Below are 17,535 nucleotides of genomic sequence, written 5' to 3'. Positions count from 1 at the left end.
CCACCCTGCAGTGCCTCAATATGATCCAAATACACATGTCGCGTCGCCCATGGTATGTATCAATGTGCCGGGATGCAAATCCGCCGCATGCGCCAACATATGCGTCAGCAGTGCATATGAGGCGATATTAAACGGCACCCCAAGCCCCATGTCGCATGAACGTTGGTAAAGTTGACAAGATAGTGTTCCTTTCCTCTTCTCCTTCTCGTTTTGATCCTCGTTTTCCTCCCCGCCATCATCGCGATCCCCAGCAGGGAAGGAGACATAAAACTGCGCAAACATGTGACACGGCGGCAACGCCATCTTCTTCAAATCCGCTGGATTCCATGCGCTCAGGATAATGCGCCTGTCATATGGGTTTTCCTTCAGTTTCCGTACCACCTCTGCAATTTGATCCACGCCCTGGCCTGTATAGTCTGTCTGGGCATCGATGTATTCCGCGCCAAAATGCCGCCATTGAAATCCGTACACGGGGCCTAGGTCACCAACAGCACGGTGGGAGAGGCCGACTGAGTCGAGATATTCGCGGCTCCCATTGCCATCCCAAATCTTGACGCCGGCTTCGCTGAGAGGGAGGGAGGATGTGCTTCCTGATATAAACCAGAGGAGTTCGGCGATGACGGCGCGAAGGAAGACGCGTTTAGTAGTTAGGAGAGGGAGAACGGGGGTGCGAGAAGAGGTGGAAGTGGGGTTGGAGGTGGTACGTTTTGAGAGGGAGAAGCGGAGTTGCGGCGGCGCGAAGAGAGAGCAAGTGCCTGTACCGGTGCGGTCAGGGCGGTGTTCGCCCGTTTCGAGGATTGAACGGATTAGGCGAAGATACTGATGTTCCTCGTGGGAAGGGTTGTGGTTGGGGGAGGGGCTGAGAGAGGCCGACTGCGCTGGTGTTGGCGGGGTTAAGCTGTCATTTGGCTTTGGTGTTTCTGAAGGGGTGATAGGAACGGTTTGCATGTCGGACTGAGGCATTATTGATTATGGTTTTCGCCGTAGTTTGTTCATCAACGGAGATTGAAATGATGTACTTGTGGGATGATTGCTGGCATCCCGTTGGGTTCGAGTTCTCTTGCTTAATTGACTTCCAACATCGACGCGACGCGAAGAACACGTGATGGGTCAGTCGGTTAGGGCAGAACTCACTTGCTTACGGGGGTTGACATTCATAACTTCTACCATGAGAATTGGAATTATCCGCCGTCCGGTATTAAGATTTCCACTTACATTTCTAGTTTTTGCGAGGCCTCCATAACTCATAGCTGTGGATCAAATCTCCGGTCTATATACTAGCTAAGAAGTCTTTCAAAGCGCCATCTCAAATGAGCCCATCATGATGTTGCAGTTAACTCCCGAATCCAGATGAAACCAAGATCAACCAGCTAGCAAATCAACTCCAACTCCACGTAGAGCTGTGACTGCCCATTGGGGTATACTCGTGTAGTCACCGTACCTTGTCTTGAAGAATTTGCGGAGAAAATCAGGAAATCTATCTTGCAGAATCGCCGCTCTGAGGGAACCCATCATTGCCAGCATATGGTGGACATTGTGCATTGTAAGTCTGGGACATTAGGGTTAGTGCGCGTGGCTCCACGATTTCTGTTCCAGCAGCTACAGAGCACTTACAAATGAGCTCCTGCCGTTTCTTTGGCGGCAAGATGGTGGATGTAAGCTCTTGTGATCTCAAGACCCCCCTTTTCTTTGGGTCGGCAACACATGCATTGACAGCCCTCTTCGATCGGCCGAAAGTCGTTCGCAAATGACGCATTGCGAAGGTTCAAGGTGCCAAACGAAGTAATTGCATTTCCGAAGCGCTGTTTCCGGGGTCAGCATTTTTTTTTTTTTTTGCTAGAAACTCGTTTAGGTGATGTCGAGCAGAAAATCAAAACTAACAGCTGTTCTTGTGGGCCACACGCAATCAAACATGTCTGCTCCGAGGGCGACAGCCACAACGATATCTTCTGGATATCCCTGCAAACTGTCAGTGTTCATTCCACTCATTCATCAGACCGAAAGCCACGTACCACACCCATCACATATCGCGGCTTTTTCTCTGGGAGTAGCGCAGTACAAGCATTTACCCTAGCGAGTGTAAAATTATTAGCCATTCCAATATCCTAAATTTTTTGACAACTTCCCTGGGCGCAAAACTCACACTTTGCAAAATTCTTCCTTCGCCTCACCACCAGAAAGTCCACCAATAGCAATCCCAGGGGTATCTCTCTCAACCATCTGCTTGCAACATTCCTTCCGAAGCTCCAGATCCAGCCCACCCTGGATAATGCAGAATAGATTTTGTCTCTCGGGATACTTATGCGCATCAATGCATCGATCGAGCCATCGCACGGATCGCTCCATTGCCTCTTTTATTCTTGCGTGGTCGGGGGAGGTGGTTGCTATCACATCGTCGAGCTGCATAATGATGTCAGAACCGATAGAATTTTGTAACGAAATCGAGTGTTCCGGCGTAAGAAGCCTATCCGTTTTCATTTAGCCCAACGAGTTAAATAACGAATAATTCTGGCGCCAAATAAAAGTAACGGGAAGATTTCGGTGGTGGAAACTCACATGGGGGTGCCATCGTGCGGACTCAAAAACCGTACCCCTTCCTCTGTAACCTGCGCAAGTTTCAAGAGGGAAACCATCTGGAACCTACCAGTTGCCAACGCACATAATATTAGCTACGATACCCCCGCATGGAATGACCCTCTTTTTGTTAACTCATCCATCATCCGCCTTCGGCGCCTTTTCCTCCCTCGCCTCTACTTGCTTCCCCGTTTCTTCATGCCAGGCTCCTCAAACGCAAATACCATTTTCAACTACTCCAACACCACCCATCACCACCGACCAACTGAAAAAGAAATATATGTAAACTCACCCACCACTATCCGTTAAGATATTCCCATTCCACCCTTGGAACGCATGGGCTCCCCCAACCTCATCTAACACTGCCTGCCCAGGTTTCAAACCCAAATGGTACGTATTATTCAGACACAGCTTACATCCGGTCTGGGAGAGTTGCTCCGGCGTCAACCCCTTAAGCGAAGCTTGCGTGGCCACGGGCATAAATATCGGGAGCTGAACGGGACCGTGTGGGAGGTAGAGGGTGCTGGCACGGGCTTTTGTAGTCTAACATAGATGGACAAAAAAACCGAAAGCGTTAGATACGTCCGCAGCTCTTGGGCTTTTGAAGTGGAATGAGACATACAGAGCATTTCGCTTCGAGGTTAAGCGTTAGAGGTGAGGGCATTGGATTGCTTGTTTTTGGTATGGTTGCGGCTGCTGGTATCGCGGCAGCACTACGTATAGATGCTGCGATGCGGGGAGTTGAGCGAGTTGCTCCAAGAGATTGAATGCGTAAGAAAAGAGCTGGTTGCAAAAGTCGTGTAAAAGAATGTAAATGGCTCCCAGGGCCATTTACTAGGAGCATGGGATATTGTGGAAGACAAGACAGGCGGCGTGGAAGGTTGCAAGAAGCTGTTATCAACTTGAACTTTTGTTGCATTTTCAAACTCTCGGTGATGTCAAAGAGCAATGACTAACTAAGCAAATCATGGTTTGGTGTAGGGTTAGGGTTAAGGTTAGGGTAAAGGGGTAAGGCGTATCATCATCAACGTTTCAATATATACCTATGCACTGCTTGCACAGTTCCACCCAGAAGGTGAGGAAAGTGGCTACATAGCCCTGATATTAGAGCCACTACTAGGCCGGCAGCAGAAGTAGGTCAAAGAGATAGGATAGTAAGGTGTCGCAATGCGGTAACTATGCTCACATCTCCCATAATCAGGCGCAGACCATAATGAAACCTTCTTCCCTTCACCTCAAGGGAAAGGGCAGCATGATGCCGCACTAGAGTGACAAGAATAGTTCAAATGCTAACCGCAAAGTTGACAGATTTAGCCATCCTGTTGAGAAAGTGAAGAAGCTCTCACACGAAGCCTGGAAGCACACAGGCAAATCATCTACTTGGAGTCAACTACATGAAACACCTGGCCATTGTGTGAAATACAGGTGGTATGGAGAGCTAAACGGGTCGATAGATATCAAGGGAATGTTACACTGAAGTGTTAACAATTTTTATATTATTGAGCAGTCTACGATGCAATTCCTTATTTATGTGACTGTACCTCTGGTTCTAATAGAAATTAATTTCATGAGTTTATTCAACAAAATATCCTCAAGAGAGGAATTTGGAAAGAAGAAAGCCCAAACCGAAAATTCAAATTCACAGTTTTGAAATCCTTTGAACCCACTCATGGGGTACGGTGATAGGATCAATACCTGGCTCCTTTCTCTGCCGCGCTTCCTCTATCTCCCACTGTGGTTTGAGTTCCTCGGCCAGCCACTTCGCAACAGCCCTGGCCGTTCCTCTGGGTTCAAGAAACGGCAGGGCATGACCCTCCGCTGCCACAAACACCTCTTTCACCTGCCCCGTCGCTTCCCCTCCGCCTCCACCGAGGCCTATTCCCGTCTTCCCAACAATCCGGTTCCGGTACGAATCCGTACTAAGCGGACTGTTATCCGCAGTCCACACATATAACGCCTTGCAATGCACACCTGGTAGATACTCTTTTATCTTCGCCGGCTCACCCCGATAAAAACCCCGTGCGACAAAACTCTCTTCAGCCCTCGTTGCATAGTCTTCCCCAGCGGGATAGCCTTTCATTGGCGGGTCGGCGCGCATAAACAGTTGTGCTTGTTGATATCTAGGTGTTGCAAGCGTAACACTTCCATCGGGCATACTGCGCAATTCATACCGTAGAGACTGAGATAGCACACGCGGGTCAAGCTGTGAGTAGTATTTCGACTTGCGCATGTGTCTCTCTGCTGCCTCGCGGCTCTCCCATTGATCTCGCATCAGCGCGACAGAGAAACCCATGTTCATGTTCCGCGCTAGCCCCTGCTCGGGGACACCATGCGCTTTCAGCTCTTCAATGTGGTGATATCCCACCTCCAGCACGGGTTCCATGAGCACGATCCCCTGAAAGATGCGCGGGTGCCATGCCGCGGGAAGCAGGAGGTGAACACAGCCCCAGCTCTGCCCGATGCCAATCAAGGGGAGCGTCAATGAGGACTGGAAGTGGTTGATGAGCTGCATGATATCGTGCGCCCCGTCGAACCAGTGATGCTCGTCGCCTATCTCGCGCTCATTCAGGTGATAGGATTGGCCATGGTTGACGACGTCGGCGGCCCAGATCGCATGGATCGCGGGTGTAAGCGGGTTTGTGAGGAGGTCGGCGAAGAAGGGCTCATAGCATTCTTTGACTGAGCCGACGCCATGGGCGAAGATTACTGTTGCGCCGGGGTTATCTGCGTTTCCTCCATCTTTGTGCGCGCGCCCGTGCGGGCGATACTCATTGACGTGAAGCTTCAGCCGGGAGTTATGCGGGTTGCGGGTACCCCGGCGGAACGAGCGAGGGTATGCCGCCGGGATTATATGAGTTCTCACGGTCCAAGGTGAGGACATTTTCTGTTCTGCTGGCAGTTTGCTGGGCTATCTTTGTAGGCTCACTGAGAATATGCGCCTTCATCCTGAGCTGTTTCTCAAACAGACATAAACTTGAAGACCGTGCGGCCAGATAGAGTACAGGGTATTTTGTCGGTTCTCAGCTGATAACGAGATCAGTACTCCAAAGGGGCCATGTGGGGCCAATGCCACTCCGTTAAAGTAGGGCTTCTTTGTAATTGGATTAGTTATGAAAATACATAGTTAAAGCCGGCCCACAAGGCAACGATCCGAAGCAATCGTACCCTGTAGATCCACAAACAGGCATTACAGTCTAGAACCGCTTGAAATTTGTACCAGTTCATTCTCTCGATCTCACCATCTTATCGGAAGGGATGCAACGTCTTGGGGGCTGAAAGGAACATCTCAGCTGAAAATTTATTTATCGAAGCTTCGGCATGGTGGCCGTCACCCCCACAAAAAGAAACTGGCTACTCATGCTATTGAGCGAATGATCTTGCTATACCAAAGAAGTTGACCTCATGTCCTTCGAGCATCCCTTGAGGACACCCACCAGAGCTTCCGATCAAGCCGTGATCATACCTGCTTACACTCTGGGAGCATCCGCGCTTCGATTCTGCTCACATTTTCACAGCACAGGATTAGACATGGCGACATTCGACGTTCCTGTGGGAACCGATCACAGGCCACTATTTCTGCTGGTGCAAGCGTAAATCAACTAGACATCAATGAACCACACAGGACAGGCCACAAACCGGTGGCATGAGTGGCATCGAAAAGGAGCTGAGGCTTTCAGAACAGCCATTGCGCAGACTGCCTCCAGTCAGGTATCTAATATATAAGCAACTTCGCAGCAAACCAACTGGTTAACTAAAGAATACCAAGAAGCCAGAAGCTTGATTGAAATGAAACGTGGAGAAATTGCTTTTTGAGCGGTGTGCTCACGGGTCCAGAGCTAATTAACATGGTTTCCCTTGGCTATCTACGGAGTACTCCGTAGGCGTAGTCAATTTATTCATTGAGAAGAGAGTGAATCTCAATCCTGCCATCGACTTGTCGTCGCCCCGTCGCTGCTCCTTGGGGGGCGAAGTTTTTAACAGACCACCCAACTTGTGATCAACGATGACACCGATGCCAATTTGTGTAATTGGCGATAAAACACGGCGCTATCAACGGCAGTTGCTCAGAGCCACACTGAGATAGCCCGGTTGCTCATTGGCAAAAAGAGCCAAAGCGAACGCCATGGGTTTAGAGCGTATTGAATCTGGCACAGCACTTCTCAGGGCTGCATTCTTTGAGCGCGAGAACGGTGTTCCCATTGTGATCCACGCGGGCCCAGATGTGGGCAAGATCGGGGATGAGGGGTTCTTCTATCTCCACACTGCGTCCCTAGTGTCCCTGACTGTTTTCTCTACCAACGCTTCATCCAAAAGGGAGTGCAAATGGTTCCAATTCTCAGGAAGCTCAGTGCAACCAACCGGTGCTGATATATATGTTCTATATCCAACCGTCTCAGCTCGTGCTGACGCCTAACTGCAAAAGTAGCCTACGTGGGCATTTATGTTGGATGTATATCCAGTACATACAAGGGATGGCATGAGGAGAATACTGGAAGGCTTGATGATGCCTCTTTATGTTAACAATTTCATTGTTTTTTGCTGGACTGTCTGCCTTCCCCCATTATTTTCTTGCTATGAAATCAAGATACCATCCATCAGAGTTAATAGTTGCAATCAACTGTTTGCTGTATCATTGTTCTATAATCTAACAAATCGGAGTCACCAGTGAGTTCCAACCACGAAACTATCTACGATTTAGGGCATCCCGGCTATACATCGTAGAGGGCAGGAGATTTCCTCGTCAGATAACGATTAGATAGCGTATGTTACGTTTTGAGGTCAGGTTCAAGTACGTCCTGGGGGAGAGAGCCCCCCGGTACTATCCCTGCATATGCATATGAGCGGGATTCTGAACCCTAAAGTAAATAGTAAATGGCGCTGGCGCAGGAATTCACCGTTATTCTCTGTTTTTAGCTCACTGGAAGATTCTAGGCCGAAATTCGGCAATTGATCCGCTAAAATCGGGTATAATTTTAATTCACTGGTGTCGTGGATCATTCCCTTTAGATAAGTAAAGAAAAGAAAAGAAAGTAAAAAAAAAAAGAAAAGGAACAAGGACATCATACTATTGGTTAGTAGTTATGCCACAAGCCTCCTGAAGCTCAATTACATGTCATATGACATGTCCCAATGGAGGCTTTTTGAGGTTGCCTTTTCCTATCTCAACTTTCAGCCAAACTTGTCCAGTTGTAACGCGTGGTTATGCATGATTGCCGTTGATTCATTCAGGACAAGCAACAGCCAACTCCGCGTGAATTCGAGACAGACCGCCACCAACGGGAGAAACCGGTCGAAAGGTGTGAATTTCTCCGGATCGGAATCCCAACCGCAACCCTGTGAATTGAGGACGAGAGGGTATGCCTGTTTATGTCCGCCCGCATACACGATATTGGTTATTGGTCATCAAAAGTCAACAATACTGATGCTTTCCCCAGGGAAGATGCTCCAGCATTCAGCCACTGCATTTGCATTCTATTGATGGGTTGATGGCGAAGCCGTAACAATCTACTCCGTACTCCTGCCAGCTCCATTCACATCATTCGATTGTGGCGTTATTGAAACTGGCGGGACTGACATGCCAAGCAAAGGGACGTTCAAGACAAGACCCGATTGGCATGCTTGGCGGAGGTTGATGTGGCTAATCTCCGCCTCAAGCCAGTCATGAAGCTTACCTGAACTATCCCCCCATCGTCTGAGATTCAGTCATGTAGGGGCGATGTCAGATGGGAGCCTTAGGGTGCGGCTTGTGGGAGGGTACCTACAATGCCACAGACCTAATAAGCTTCTATATCTAGAAAGATTAGGGGTAGATATATGGTCCTGAAACACATTATCTGCTTTGGCTTCGATGCCAAGGTTCTAGGAGACTGGTCATATTCCACGGGCCTGGGCATCGCATGCTGTGCAAGTCTCGCAAACGAGCTGGTGGGTTTCGAATGCCACGGGTTGTCATCCTTTCCCTCGTTGTAAGCGATCGGGGCCTGAGCGTGGTTCGGGCACATACTCTGCGCCAAGCGGAGCGGTGATACCCGGAGCGGAATCTTGCAATAGCCCACGTGCACTGGCGTTTCTATGTCCTCTTTCAAAGACTTGCACACTGAGACAGCTGTTTGTGGGAATCGCCTTTCCATATGTCGGATAGCGGGAGGCCTGGAATGGCATCAGATTTCGTCCGACCTTTTCGTCAGATGGATAAACTGGAGCGACCAAAGTAAAAACCGATTCCATGACTAGCGCATCAGCTAACCCTCTGGGAAGGGCGTTCTGAGGGATGAGTGGATTGGTGGCAGATATGCTGTCACACTTCGATGTCTGGGCATGTAGTATCTTACCGCTGCCCGTCCTTCAGTGGGCCTCCCAATGGATGAACCGCAAGTGATGTTCTTCTTGATGACATCCACACATTTTCAGTCCACCAAGATCCCATTGACAATCGCAGGGGAGGAACCTATACTAGCCATACTAGCCAGCTAGTTCATGGGATATGTCGTCTTACGTAATGGGGGGCGATCTAGACTCGGCCCGATTATGCTCCGCCGGGCCGCGATGAGTCAGCTGGGCCTCCCCAGAATAGAAAGAGTTCTAGATGTCCTCGCCTTCAACCACTTCCGCTTTACCATTTCACCATTTCACCGCTTCACCATTTCGCTATTTCACTACTTCACCACTTCACCACCTTACTGGCATCTCACAGACATCTGCTGCCTTGTATCTGGCCATCCTACCTACTCCATCTGGTGCCTCGCTCTGTTTGAGGCGGAGATTCGCCTAGGATCTCACCCGCCACTGTACCATTGTATTGTCCCATCGTACAGATCGACTGGTCTTGTCCACCTGGGAGGCAATATCTTCATCCAGCCTCCCTGAAACTCCTCTCCTCCAGGCTTCGCCTCTAGTATGTATTATTATTGTTGTAGGCTATAATCGTCGCTTGCCGCTACCCCTCCATTTCCCTTCCTCCAGCCATTTCCTTCGTATCCTAGTTATCCTCCAGCCCTATCCCAATACATTCTGCTAACATCTTAGATAAAAACATTATTCCTACACCAGTGCCTTTACTGAACGAGTTCACTGCCAAACACTCCCGTATCCTCCTTGCTCAGCCGCAAGATAGCTCTATTTCGCATCCCGCTTGTTTTAAAGTGACCTCCAGATGATCAGTTGAGCATTTCCATCCTGGAGATACGTCACCATCGAAACCATTTTCATCTCCCGCTTTTTTTTTTTCCTACGAAACCGTGGATCAACAACTGAGCATCGAAATTCCCACTACAGCGACGCGAGTGGCGCTGACAAGACCCTTTGTGGAGAGTAGTTTCTTGTTCTTCCTTTCCACGCTTTTCCGGCCGCCGTAACCTGTGGCCGATCGCACTCGTTGAATAGAACTTCCTGCCTGTCGTAACCAGAAGTTTGACCTTGAGGATAACCCACAGATACGGCGGCTGGCATACCTCCCTTCTTCCTGGACTTCTACCCACTAATTTCCCCTGTTCTGCCTGTGACACCTAAACGCGCGTTGCCCACGTACGATGGGTCAGCAACAATCGAAACGCAGTGATGGTGCACCTTTATCTGTAGAGAAGCCCGGCGAAAGTCTCCAATCTTACCCTTCTTTCTCTCGAACGGACACTCGCGATTCGGGTCGTTCCATCCGTGGCTCCATCCGCTCCAAAATCCCCGGTGGAAAAAGCGACAAGAACGATAGCCCCCGAGGCTCAATCTCCACCCTATCGCGTGGTGAGAACGGTTCACCGGACAAATCAGATGCAGGCTCCATCAAATCCGCAACAAGTGCAAAGTCCGCTAATTCCCGAGTTAATCGTACCTCCGCAGTCTCCTCTACAATCCCTCCCACGCCCACAACAGCGGATGACCAGCGTTCCTATGTGGATGCTCCAGATCCTCCTCCATCGCCTTCCCAGTCCGCTTCCCTAGGCCACGGCCATAAAAACATCAATGAAGTACGCAGATCTGGCGAGGTTGGCCATGTTTCCGACACTCCCCCTTCCCGTCCAACCCCATCCTCCATTCATGTGAAGCCTGGAGAATCTATTCTCATAAAGAGAGAAGGAGCTATAAATCCTGTTCTGCAAGACGTCGCGGTTACAAGCCAGTCAATCACAAATGGTTCGCCTGGAATGGGAATTGGTGCTCTGAAATCGATTGATGTCGATGACATGATTACTAGGCTTCTTGATGCAGGATATTCAACGAAAGTCACCAAGGCTGTCTGTTTGAAAAATGCTGAAATAATCGCCATTTGCATGGCAGCTCGTGAAGTGCTCCTTAGCCAGCCAGCTTTACTTGAACTTTCGGCGCCTGTGAAGATCGTGGGAGATGTCCATGGTCAATATACCGACTTAATTCGGTTGTTTGAAATGTGTGGCTTTCCCCCAGCCGCTAATTACCTCTTTCTCGGCGACTATGTCGACCGCGGCAAACAGAGTTTGGAGACAATCCTACTCCTGTTGTGTTACAAATTGAAATATCCCGAAAACTTCTTTCTACTCCGGGGAAACCACGAGTGTGCCAATGTGACTCGAGTCTACGGGTTTTACGACGAGTGCAAGCGCAGATGTAATATCAAAATCTGGAAAACGTTCGTCGATACTTTTAACTGCTTGCCAATTGCCTCCATTGTCGCCGGCAAGATCTTTTGCGTTCATGGTGGGCTCTCACCAAGCTTGGCCCATATGGATGACATCCGTGGAATTGCCCGCCCAACAGACGTTCCCGATTATGGATTACTTAACGATCTTCTTTGGAGTGATCCCGCTGATATGGAAAATGATTGGGAACCCAACGAGAGAGGCGTGAGTTATTGCTTCGGGAAGAAAGTCATCATGGACTTCCTACAACGCCATGACTTTGATCTTGTGTGCCGCGCGCATATGGTTGTCGAGGATGGCTATGAGTTCTTCAACGATCGGATCCTAGTAACCGTGTTCTCTGCTCCAAATGTAAAATTTTTAGTCCTATTTTTAGTTTCTATTTATTTCCCTACCACTAGTTGATATCTAACATTTCTTTTGCAGTATTGCGGCGAATTCGATAACTGGGGCGCAATTATGTCGGTTTCTGCTGAATTACTTTGCAGCTTCGAGCTGTTGAAGCCTCTCGATTCGAGCGCCTTGAAGAGCCACATTAAGAAAGGCAGAAACAAGCGGAACAGCATGTTGAATAGTCCTGTAAGCTTTGTTACCACTTCCCCTTTTCATATTCTTCTATGCAGTCCTTACGAGGAAAGCTATCGTATCTACTGATATCAATATATTGGCCATTTATTTTGGATCTAAACTTACTTACACCGATAACTACAGCCTGCGATCGTATCCGCTCAGAGTTACTAAGCCCGAGCAATTCTTGGACATTCCATGATCCTTGCTATATATTGACATCTATACCATCATTTATTTGTGGGTTTATTCTTTTATTACCCCCATCAGCTCATTGTGTCCTTTGGTCTAATGTTCACCTATGTGCGAAAACAAATTCTAACTCCTGTATGCCTATGTATAGAACGAAGACAGAGCCAACCTCAGCCCTTTGTCACCTATGACGTTCCAGTACTTCCGCATGCGGCTCCGCCGCTTTAATCCCGCCCTAACATCGACACCAATGATTCTTACCCCGAAAACTGTTGTCAACCCGTCCACTTCGCTTCCGAAATTCCCGACTCTGGTCGTCCATCCCACTGACATTGACGAGCAGCGTGGAGTCGTGTGTGATTCTGAAGTAAGGCGTGTGACCCCCTTCGACATTTTTCGTGTTGGAGATGGCCAGGAAGATGACTTCTGCCAGGCCGACGGTGACTGTTCGAGCGATAATTACAATGGCAATGACAGTGACGAGATTCAGATATCGGGATCTCACACCAGGTATACCCGAAGCACAGCGGCCGCTGCTAAGCGCCAATGGATACTGAGCGCGGAATCTATTTCTCTTGACGCTTAGTCAGTTGGACAAAAATATATATATATCAATATTTGTATCGTGACTACAACGTTCACACGAACCAGCCAGTTAGCATAGTGGGAGCCGAAGATCATGGTAGGAAGAGTGTCCGGACTCCCCTGCAAATTTTGGTGAGATGTTAAATCGCTGGATGGATATTGCCGGATCTGAGGATGACTTGCACATACATGGTCTCTTGTTTTCGTTTTCTCCATTCCATTATCCTTGCATTATCCTTCGTATTTCTCCTGCCTCAGCTGCTCTTCCTAACCCGTTCAATACGATACGCTATACTATTCCTTATTTTATTGCGATTAATTTGGTTTTGCTAGTTTACTGATTCTACACATTAATTCTGCAACCGCTTTTACCAAAACTCACACTTTCTTCCCACTGACCTGTTTGTTTACGTCAAAAGAAAAAGAAAAAAGGGAAGGAAAGTGTTATTAATGTCTTATCCTACGAAATTATTCCCTTCCTACACCTTGATTTTAGTTGTATTTTTTCTCATCCCATGTCCCTTCTCCATCTATAACAACTATGCATTAATCCGTCACCACTTCTCGAAGACACATGCGCATGAATCCAGGCCTTCAATTTCCCACCAGTTCTGCATACTAGTTATTTCATTTTGTTTTCCTGCTCTATTAAATTATCTGTTCACATTTTTGATTTTTGAATGTCAAACAAAAAAAAGAGAAGAAAAAAAAAAAGGTCCTGTCAGACTGCTCTTGATTTGCTTCCCCCGCATACTGTGACCGCCGTTGCTGTCCGATCAGGATTCGTATTTATATCTATAGACTGTAGTGACCTCACCCACTTTTGTACGACTACGCTAGTTTCAAACAAGCTGTAAATACCCTTTCACACTCTCTTCAAAAACAACACAATGAGCATGCTGTTATGTCGCACTCCTTTCTTCTCTACTCTGTATATGTATTTGCTTTGTTATGCTTTGTTAATTTTGTTTTTGACTTGTCTGGATTAAAAAAATAAACATGTCAATCGTACAGTGGGCGGTGCAGGACATACGCACTACTCTACACATTACATGCAGGCTGCCTATTATGTATTTTGTATAGGATATATATATCTATACACATATACATCTCGAGTGTATATCTGCGGGTGGGTGGGTGATGGTGCTGTTATAAAATAACAACCATAACTAAAAAATTGTGATCTCAGCCTGGCTTAATTTACCCTGAATGGATGATGTGGACGCGCGTGTGTGTTGCAATGTTCAATAACAATAATAGCTAAACTAATGTTAACTGATAATAATAGTAATAATAATAAGTTAATAATAATAATCATAATAATAATAATAATAATAATGCAGAAAACTAGCTAAGAATGAGGGAGTTTCTCTTTTGGTCATTTTTTGTTTGCAGGAACTAAACAAGGAGGAGGTTCGAGAAGCTTAACACAAAGCGATGATGGCGAACGTGGGGAGGGGAGCAAAAGTTGAAAGTGTGACAGTAGCTCATAGCTGAGAAGAGGAGTATGTGAATCAGGAAAGGGAAAAAAAAAAAAAAAAAAAAAAAAAGAGAGAGAGAGAGAGAGAGAGAATGGCCGGGTTGTAGAGATGGAAATTAGAAAATTTGAGACAAGAGTAGGAAGAATATACATAATCGTCATACCCCCCACCCAAACACCCTGGGGAAAGGATTTTGTTATATACTAATAACAGAAGCAGTAGGCATATCAGCATTTCATTTGGCGATAAGAGTAATAGCATGAATGATAGATAGAAGAAACAAAAAGGAGAAAGCTGGGTAACTACGATGGCAAACTGGGGAGAGAGCAAAGGGAAAAAAAGGAGAAAAATGGAGTAGTAAAACTGAAAGATAAAAAGCGTAATGTAGAAGTGGAAATCCGTATAACCAATACTTTGTTGTGTACTGCTGGGAGACCAAAATATGCGTCAGTTTCGAAAAAAGGGGGAAATGAGGAGAATAGACAATAAAGTTTCTGTACAAATAGGTAAGGCCGTAGGGAGCAAAGGGTTACAAAAGTAGTAACTGCTAAAAAGGTGAGAGCAAAAAACAACAAGGCCCGCCCAAATACCAACATCGATGGAAAACCGCAATAATAAAAACAATAATAGAAAAAGAAAACAAATATTCGGAAATAATACTTGTACCAGTCAAGCATTATTACCGAAACAAATCAAAACAAAAATAAATAGCCAACACGTCTGAGGCGTCATTCTCATGTCCCCGCTATCTGTCTTTTGGGGCTTGATTCAATTAAATTTATTTTTCCACACTGGTTGGCGGGGCAGGTGCGCCCTTTGGCGTGTCCTCCCCAGAAATCAACGTTGGCGCAATCCGCCTCTTCTTCGCCGCTGGCACAGCAGCGATTACTTCCCCATCCGCATCCGCTCCATTATCCCCACGCCCGCTGTCCCTGGCCTCGTCCCTCTCAGACTCGCTCACGCCGCATATGTCCCGTTTTCCCAGCACGCTGCCGCTGACGGAGCTCGTAGCGCTGTGGGAGACGCCGGACATGGGGGTTTGTGGTGGAGTGCTTAGCGGGAGGCCGGCTTGTGGGAACGGTGGTGGGGCGGAGTTTGTGGCTGTTACGGATGGAACGGAGCCGAGTGTGGGAGTTGGGTTATTTATGACTGTGCAGTTAGAATTAGAGCCCGGGCCGGAGGCTGAGGTTGAAATTGGAGGAATGCCTGTGGAGACCTGTGTTATGGATGAGGTTGCGGAACCGGTTGGGCTAGTGGGCCGGGCCGGGGTGATGGGGGTTGTGGTTGAAGTTGTTGTGCAAGGGGGTGTAGGGGCTGAGAATGTGGGGTTCAGTTTGGAGAGGGAAGGAGATGTTGCGAAGGTGGGTGTGGGCAGAGGGGTGGTGGTTGTGGAGGAGGTAGTGGAGACATGCTGGACATGCTGGCCCTTCTCGCTTGTGCTGGAGCGGTAGATTTGGCCGAGCTCTCCTGGAGAGAAGGCCAGGGTTGAGCAGAATCCGTCCGATGAGCTCATTATTAATGTAAGGCCGTCATTGGACCTGGTTGTCACAGGTTAGCATTCGATGTTTGCGTGTAGGATTCAAACACAGGGGAGGACTTACCAAGTTAAATCAGTAAATGTCGCGTAGTGTAGATTGCTCACTATGCATATTGGCGTTTGTTGCTGGGTATCATAGACTAGAACCGCATCCTGAGTTGCAACAGCATAAATTATCCGGTACGGCAGCGCAAAGGCTGGGCTAGGCCCTCCTTGTACAGCACCAATTTCTGGTTCAGTGGTCTTGGGAGAAGTGAGAGGACGAGAAAGGTCAGATGTCGAGGTGTTTAAGGGAGGCGGGGGTTCCATAAAGGAGCTCTTTGTTGGGGTAATGGCCGGAATTGCGGAATCAGGGAGTGATGGAAAAGCGTCTTCGCCGGACGATGTGTCGAGCGTAATATGTCGGGTAGGCTTGGTACCCTGGCGTAATGCATAGAAAACAGGAGAGCATTTCACAGCTACCGACGGCTTCTTCTGCCCCGGCAGATGGGCAATTGGAGGCTTATTAAAACCGGCTCGAGTGTAAATATATACGGTATTTATCACTTCTTCACTGGTCTTAGGAGGATCGCCGTGGGGCCCGTGTGAAGTTTTGTATTGTCCGGCCGGTGTGAAAAGCAAGCTCCCGTCTGGCGCAAATGTCAGCCTTCTAAAAAAGGACGTGAATGTTTCATTTGCATAGATGCTGGCATTTTTCACTCCTAGTCCTCCGATAAGACCTGGAGAGGATACCTCCAACGGTTTCACGGCCGGAAGCGGCATGGAAGGTGCTGGAGATGCTGAGCGCCGCATTGATGGGGAGGAGCCAAAGGAAGAACGACGACTATGAGATACTGGCGGGGGGTCCATAGGCAATGCTGTAGTCATTGGCGTTCCAGGGGCTGAAGGGACAGGTGAAGATATTGCTAGAGAATCATTGGTTGAGGATTGAGTTCTAAGACCAAGAACATCGGGGGGAACTGGACTACTTGAGGATATGCGGCGGGCGGGGAGGTCCATTTTGACAAATTTGCCGTGGGATGTGAGCGTGAACTGTCCGTCCTTCGTCTTCAGAGTGTAAATATGCACCGATCGGTCGGAAGATTGAGTTGCGACAAACTCATTGAGAGGGTCCCATGCAACCCCCTGGACGTAGTGTGAATGTTCTGCAATTTGGCGAACCATTTGGCCTACAAATGCCAGTCCAAGGTTAATCATCTTAGTTTCGGTACTTTTTTTTTAAAAAAAAAAAAAGATCAAGGAGTTAGTTAAAACTGCTCCGTACCCGTTTGCGCGTTATATATTCGCGCGATATTATCCATGCTGCCTGTTATGAAGAAGACACCATCTGGAGACCACGCCAGATCGTATATTTCCGCCCCAGAAGATCTGCACATATGTTTCACTCGCCATGTCTCCTTGTCGTCAGATCGGTCTTCACTCAGGCCTCCCCCATGTGGCTGTAGTTCTGAGGGGACCCAGAGCAGCACGTTACCATCGTCCCCAGCGGAGGCTAGCATTTCGCCTATATCGTATATTTTCAATATTAACATAAGATTCCGGGCTGAAGCGGATGGGGCGCCGTGAAAATACCTTTAGGGCTGAATCGGACAACATTTACCGCCTGTGTGTGCTTTATGAGGGTTGAAAGGTATGTAACTCTTCGCTCTTCGCCGCTTGTTTCGATTTTCCATAACTTTACTTTATGTCAGCTTGGGAGGGTGTCCTGAGCGAGGGTGCAGAAGGAGGAGTGTAGATTTTCGTACTCGAACATTGTTGTCACTGGTAGAATTTAGCATTAGCAACAATCTTATTTCATTAAAAAAAAAAAAAAAAAAAAGAGTAATAATATACGTACTTGCCCGCTGTAGCTAGTCGGCCTTTGCCATGAGGATCGAAGTGAGTGGAGTAGATGGGGGCGTTGTCGTCGTGCCAGGAGATAAGGAGAGGAGTAGCCTTCATGATGGACCAGGGGAATTGGGGATAAGCCTTGAAAGCACAAATCGGGAGA

General features: G+C 47.9%; 5 protein-coding genes across 5 annotated transcripts; 1 reads left to right on the top strand and 4 right to left on the bottom strand.

Moving 5' to 3' along the window:
- Positions 1–15: 15 nt before the first annotated feature.
- On the bottom strand, positions 16–963 carry HCAG_07999 (thymidylate synthase; the record flags this gene model as incomplete). Its single annotated transcript, XM_001536840.1, has 1 exon — positions 16–963. The coding sequence occupies one exon, from the start codon at positions 961–963 to the stop codon at positions 16–18; it is 948 nt and encodes a 315-aa protein (XP_001536890.1).
- Positions 964–1,362: 399 nt separating this feature from the next.
- HCAG_07998 (queuine tRNA-ribosyltransferase) lies at positions 1,363–3,238 on the bottom strand (the record flags this gene model as incomplete). The annotated part of the gene is made up of 8 exons (XM_001536839.1): positions 1,363–1,549; positions 1,615–1,802; positions 1,882–1,959; positions 2,013–2,070; positions 2,144–2,400; positions 2,592–2,640; positions 2,867–3,117; positions 3,197–3,238. 8 exons carry the CDS (start codon positions 3,236–3,238, stop codon positions 1,363–1,365), a joined length of 1,110 nt encoding a protein of 369 aa, XP_001536889.1.
- Positions 3,239–4,101: 863 nt separating this feature from the next.
- On the bottom strand, positions 4,102–5,455 carry HCAG_07997 (predicted protein; the record flags this gene model as incomplete). The annotated part of the gene is made up of 2 exons (XM_001536838.1): positions 4,102–4,123; positions 4,242–5,455. 2 exons carry the CDS (start codon positions 5,453–5,455, stop codon positions 4,102–4,104), a joined length of 1,236 nt encoding a protein of 411 aa, XP_001536888.1.
- A 4,648-nt stretch (positions 5,456–10,103) lies between these two features.
- HCAG_07996 (serine/threonine-protein phosphatase PP-Z) lies at positions 10,104–12,628 on the top strand (the record flags this gene model as incomplete). The annotated part of the gene is made up of 4 exons (XM_001536837.1): positions 10,104–11,387; positions 11,610–11,762; positions 12,094–12,527; positions 12,607–12,628. 4 exons carry the CDS (start codon positions 10,104–10,106, stop codon positions 12,626–12,628), a joined length of 1,893 nt encoding a protein of 630 aa, XP_001536887.1.
- Positions 12,629–14,786: 2,158 nt separating this feature from the next.
- Positions 14,787–17,486, bottom strand: HCAG_07995 (conserved hypothetical protein; the record flags this gene model as incomplete). The annotated part of the gene is made up of 5 exons (XM_001536836.1): positions 14,787–15,546; positions 15,610–16,714; positions 16,810–17,049; positions 17,118–17,200; positions 17,383–17,486. 5 exons carry the CDS (start codon positions 17,484–17,486, stop codon positions 14,787–14,789), a joined length of 2,292 nt encoding a protein of 763 aa, XP_001536886.1.
- Positions 17,487–17,535: the final 49 nt, after the last annotated feature.

The sequence above is a fragment of the Histoplasma capsulatum genome, genomic scaffold (assembly GCF_000149585.1).
Source record: "Histoplasma capsulatum NAm1 scaffold_10 genomic scaffold, whole genome shotgun sequence".
Lineage (NCBI taxonomy): Eukaryota > Fungi > Ascomycota > Eurotiomycetes > Onygenales > Ajellomycetaceae > Histoplasma > Histoplasma mississippiense.
Note: the sequence above shows the minus strand (reverse complement) of the source record. Positions and strands in the feature narration are given on the sequence as shown.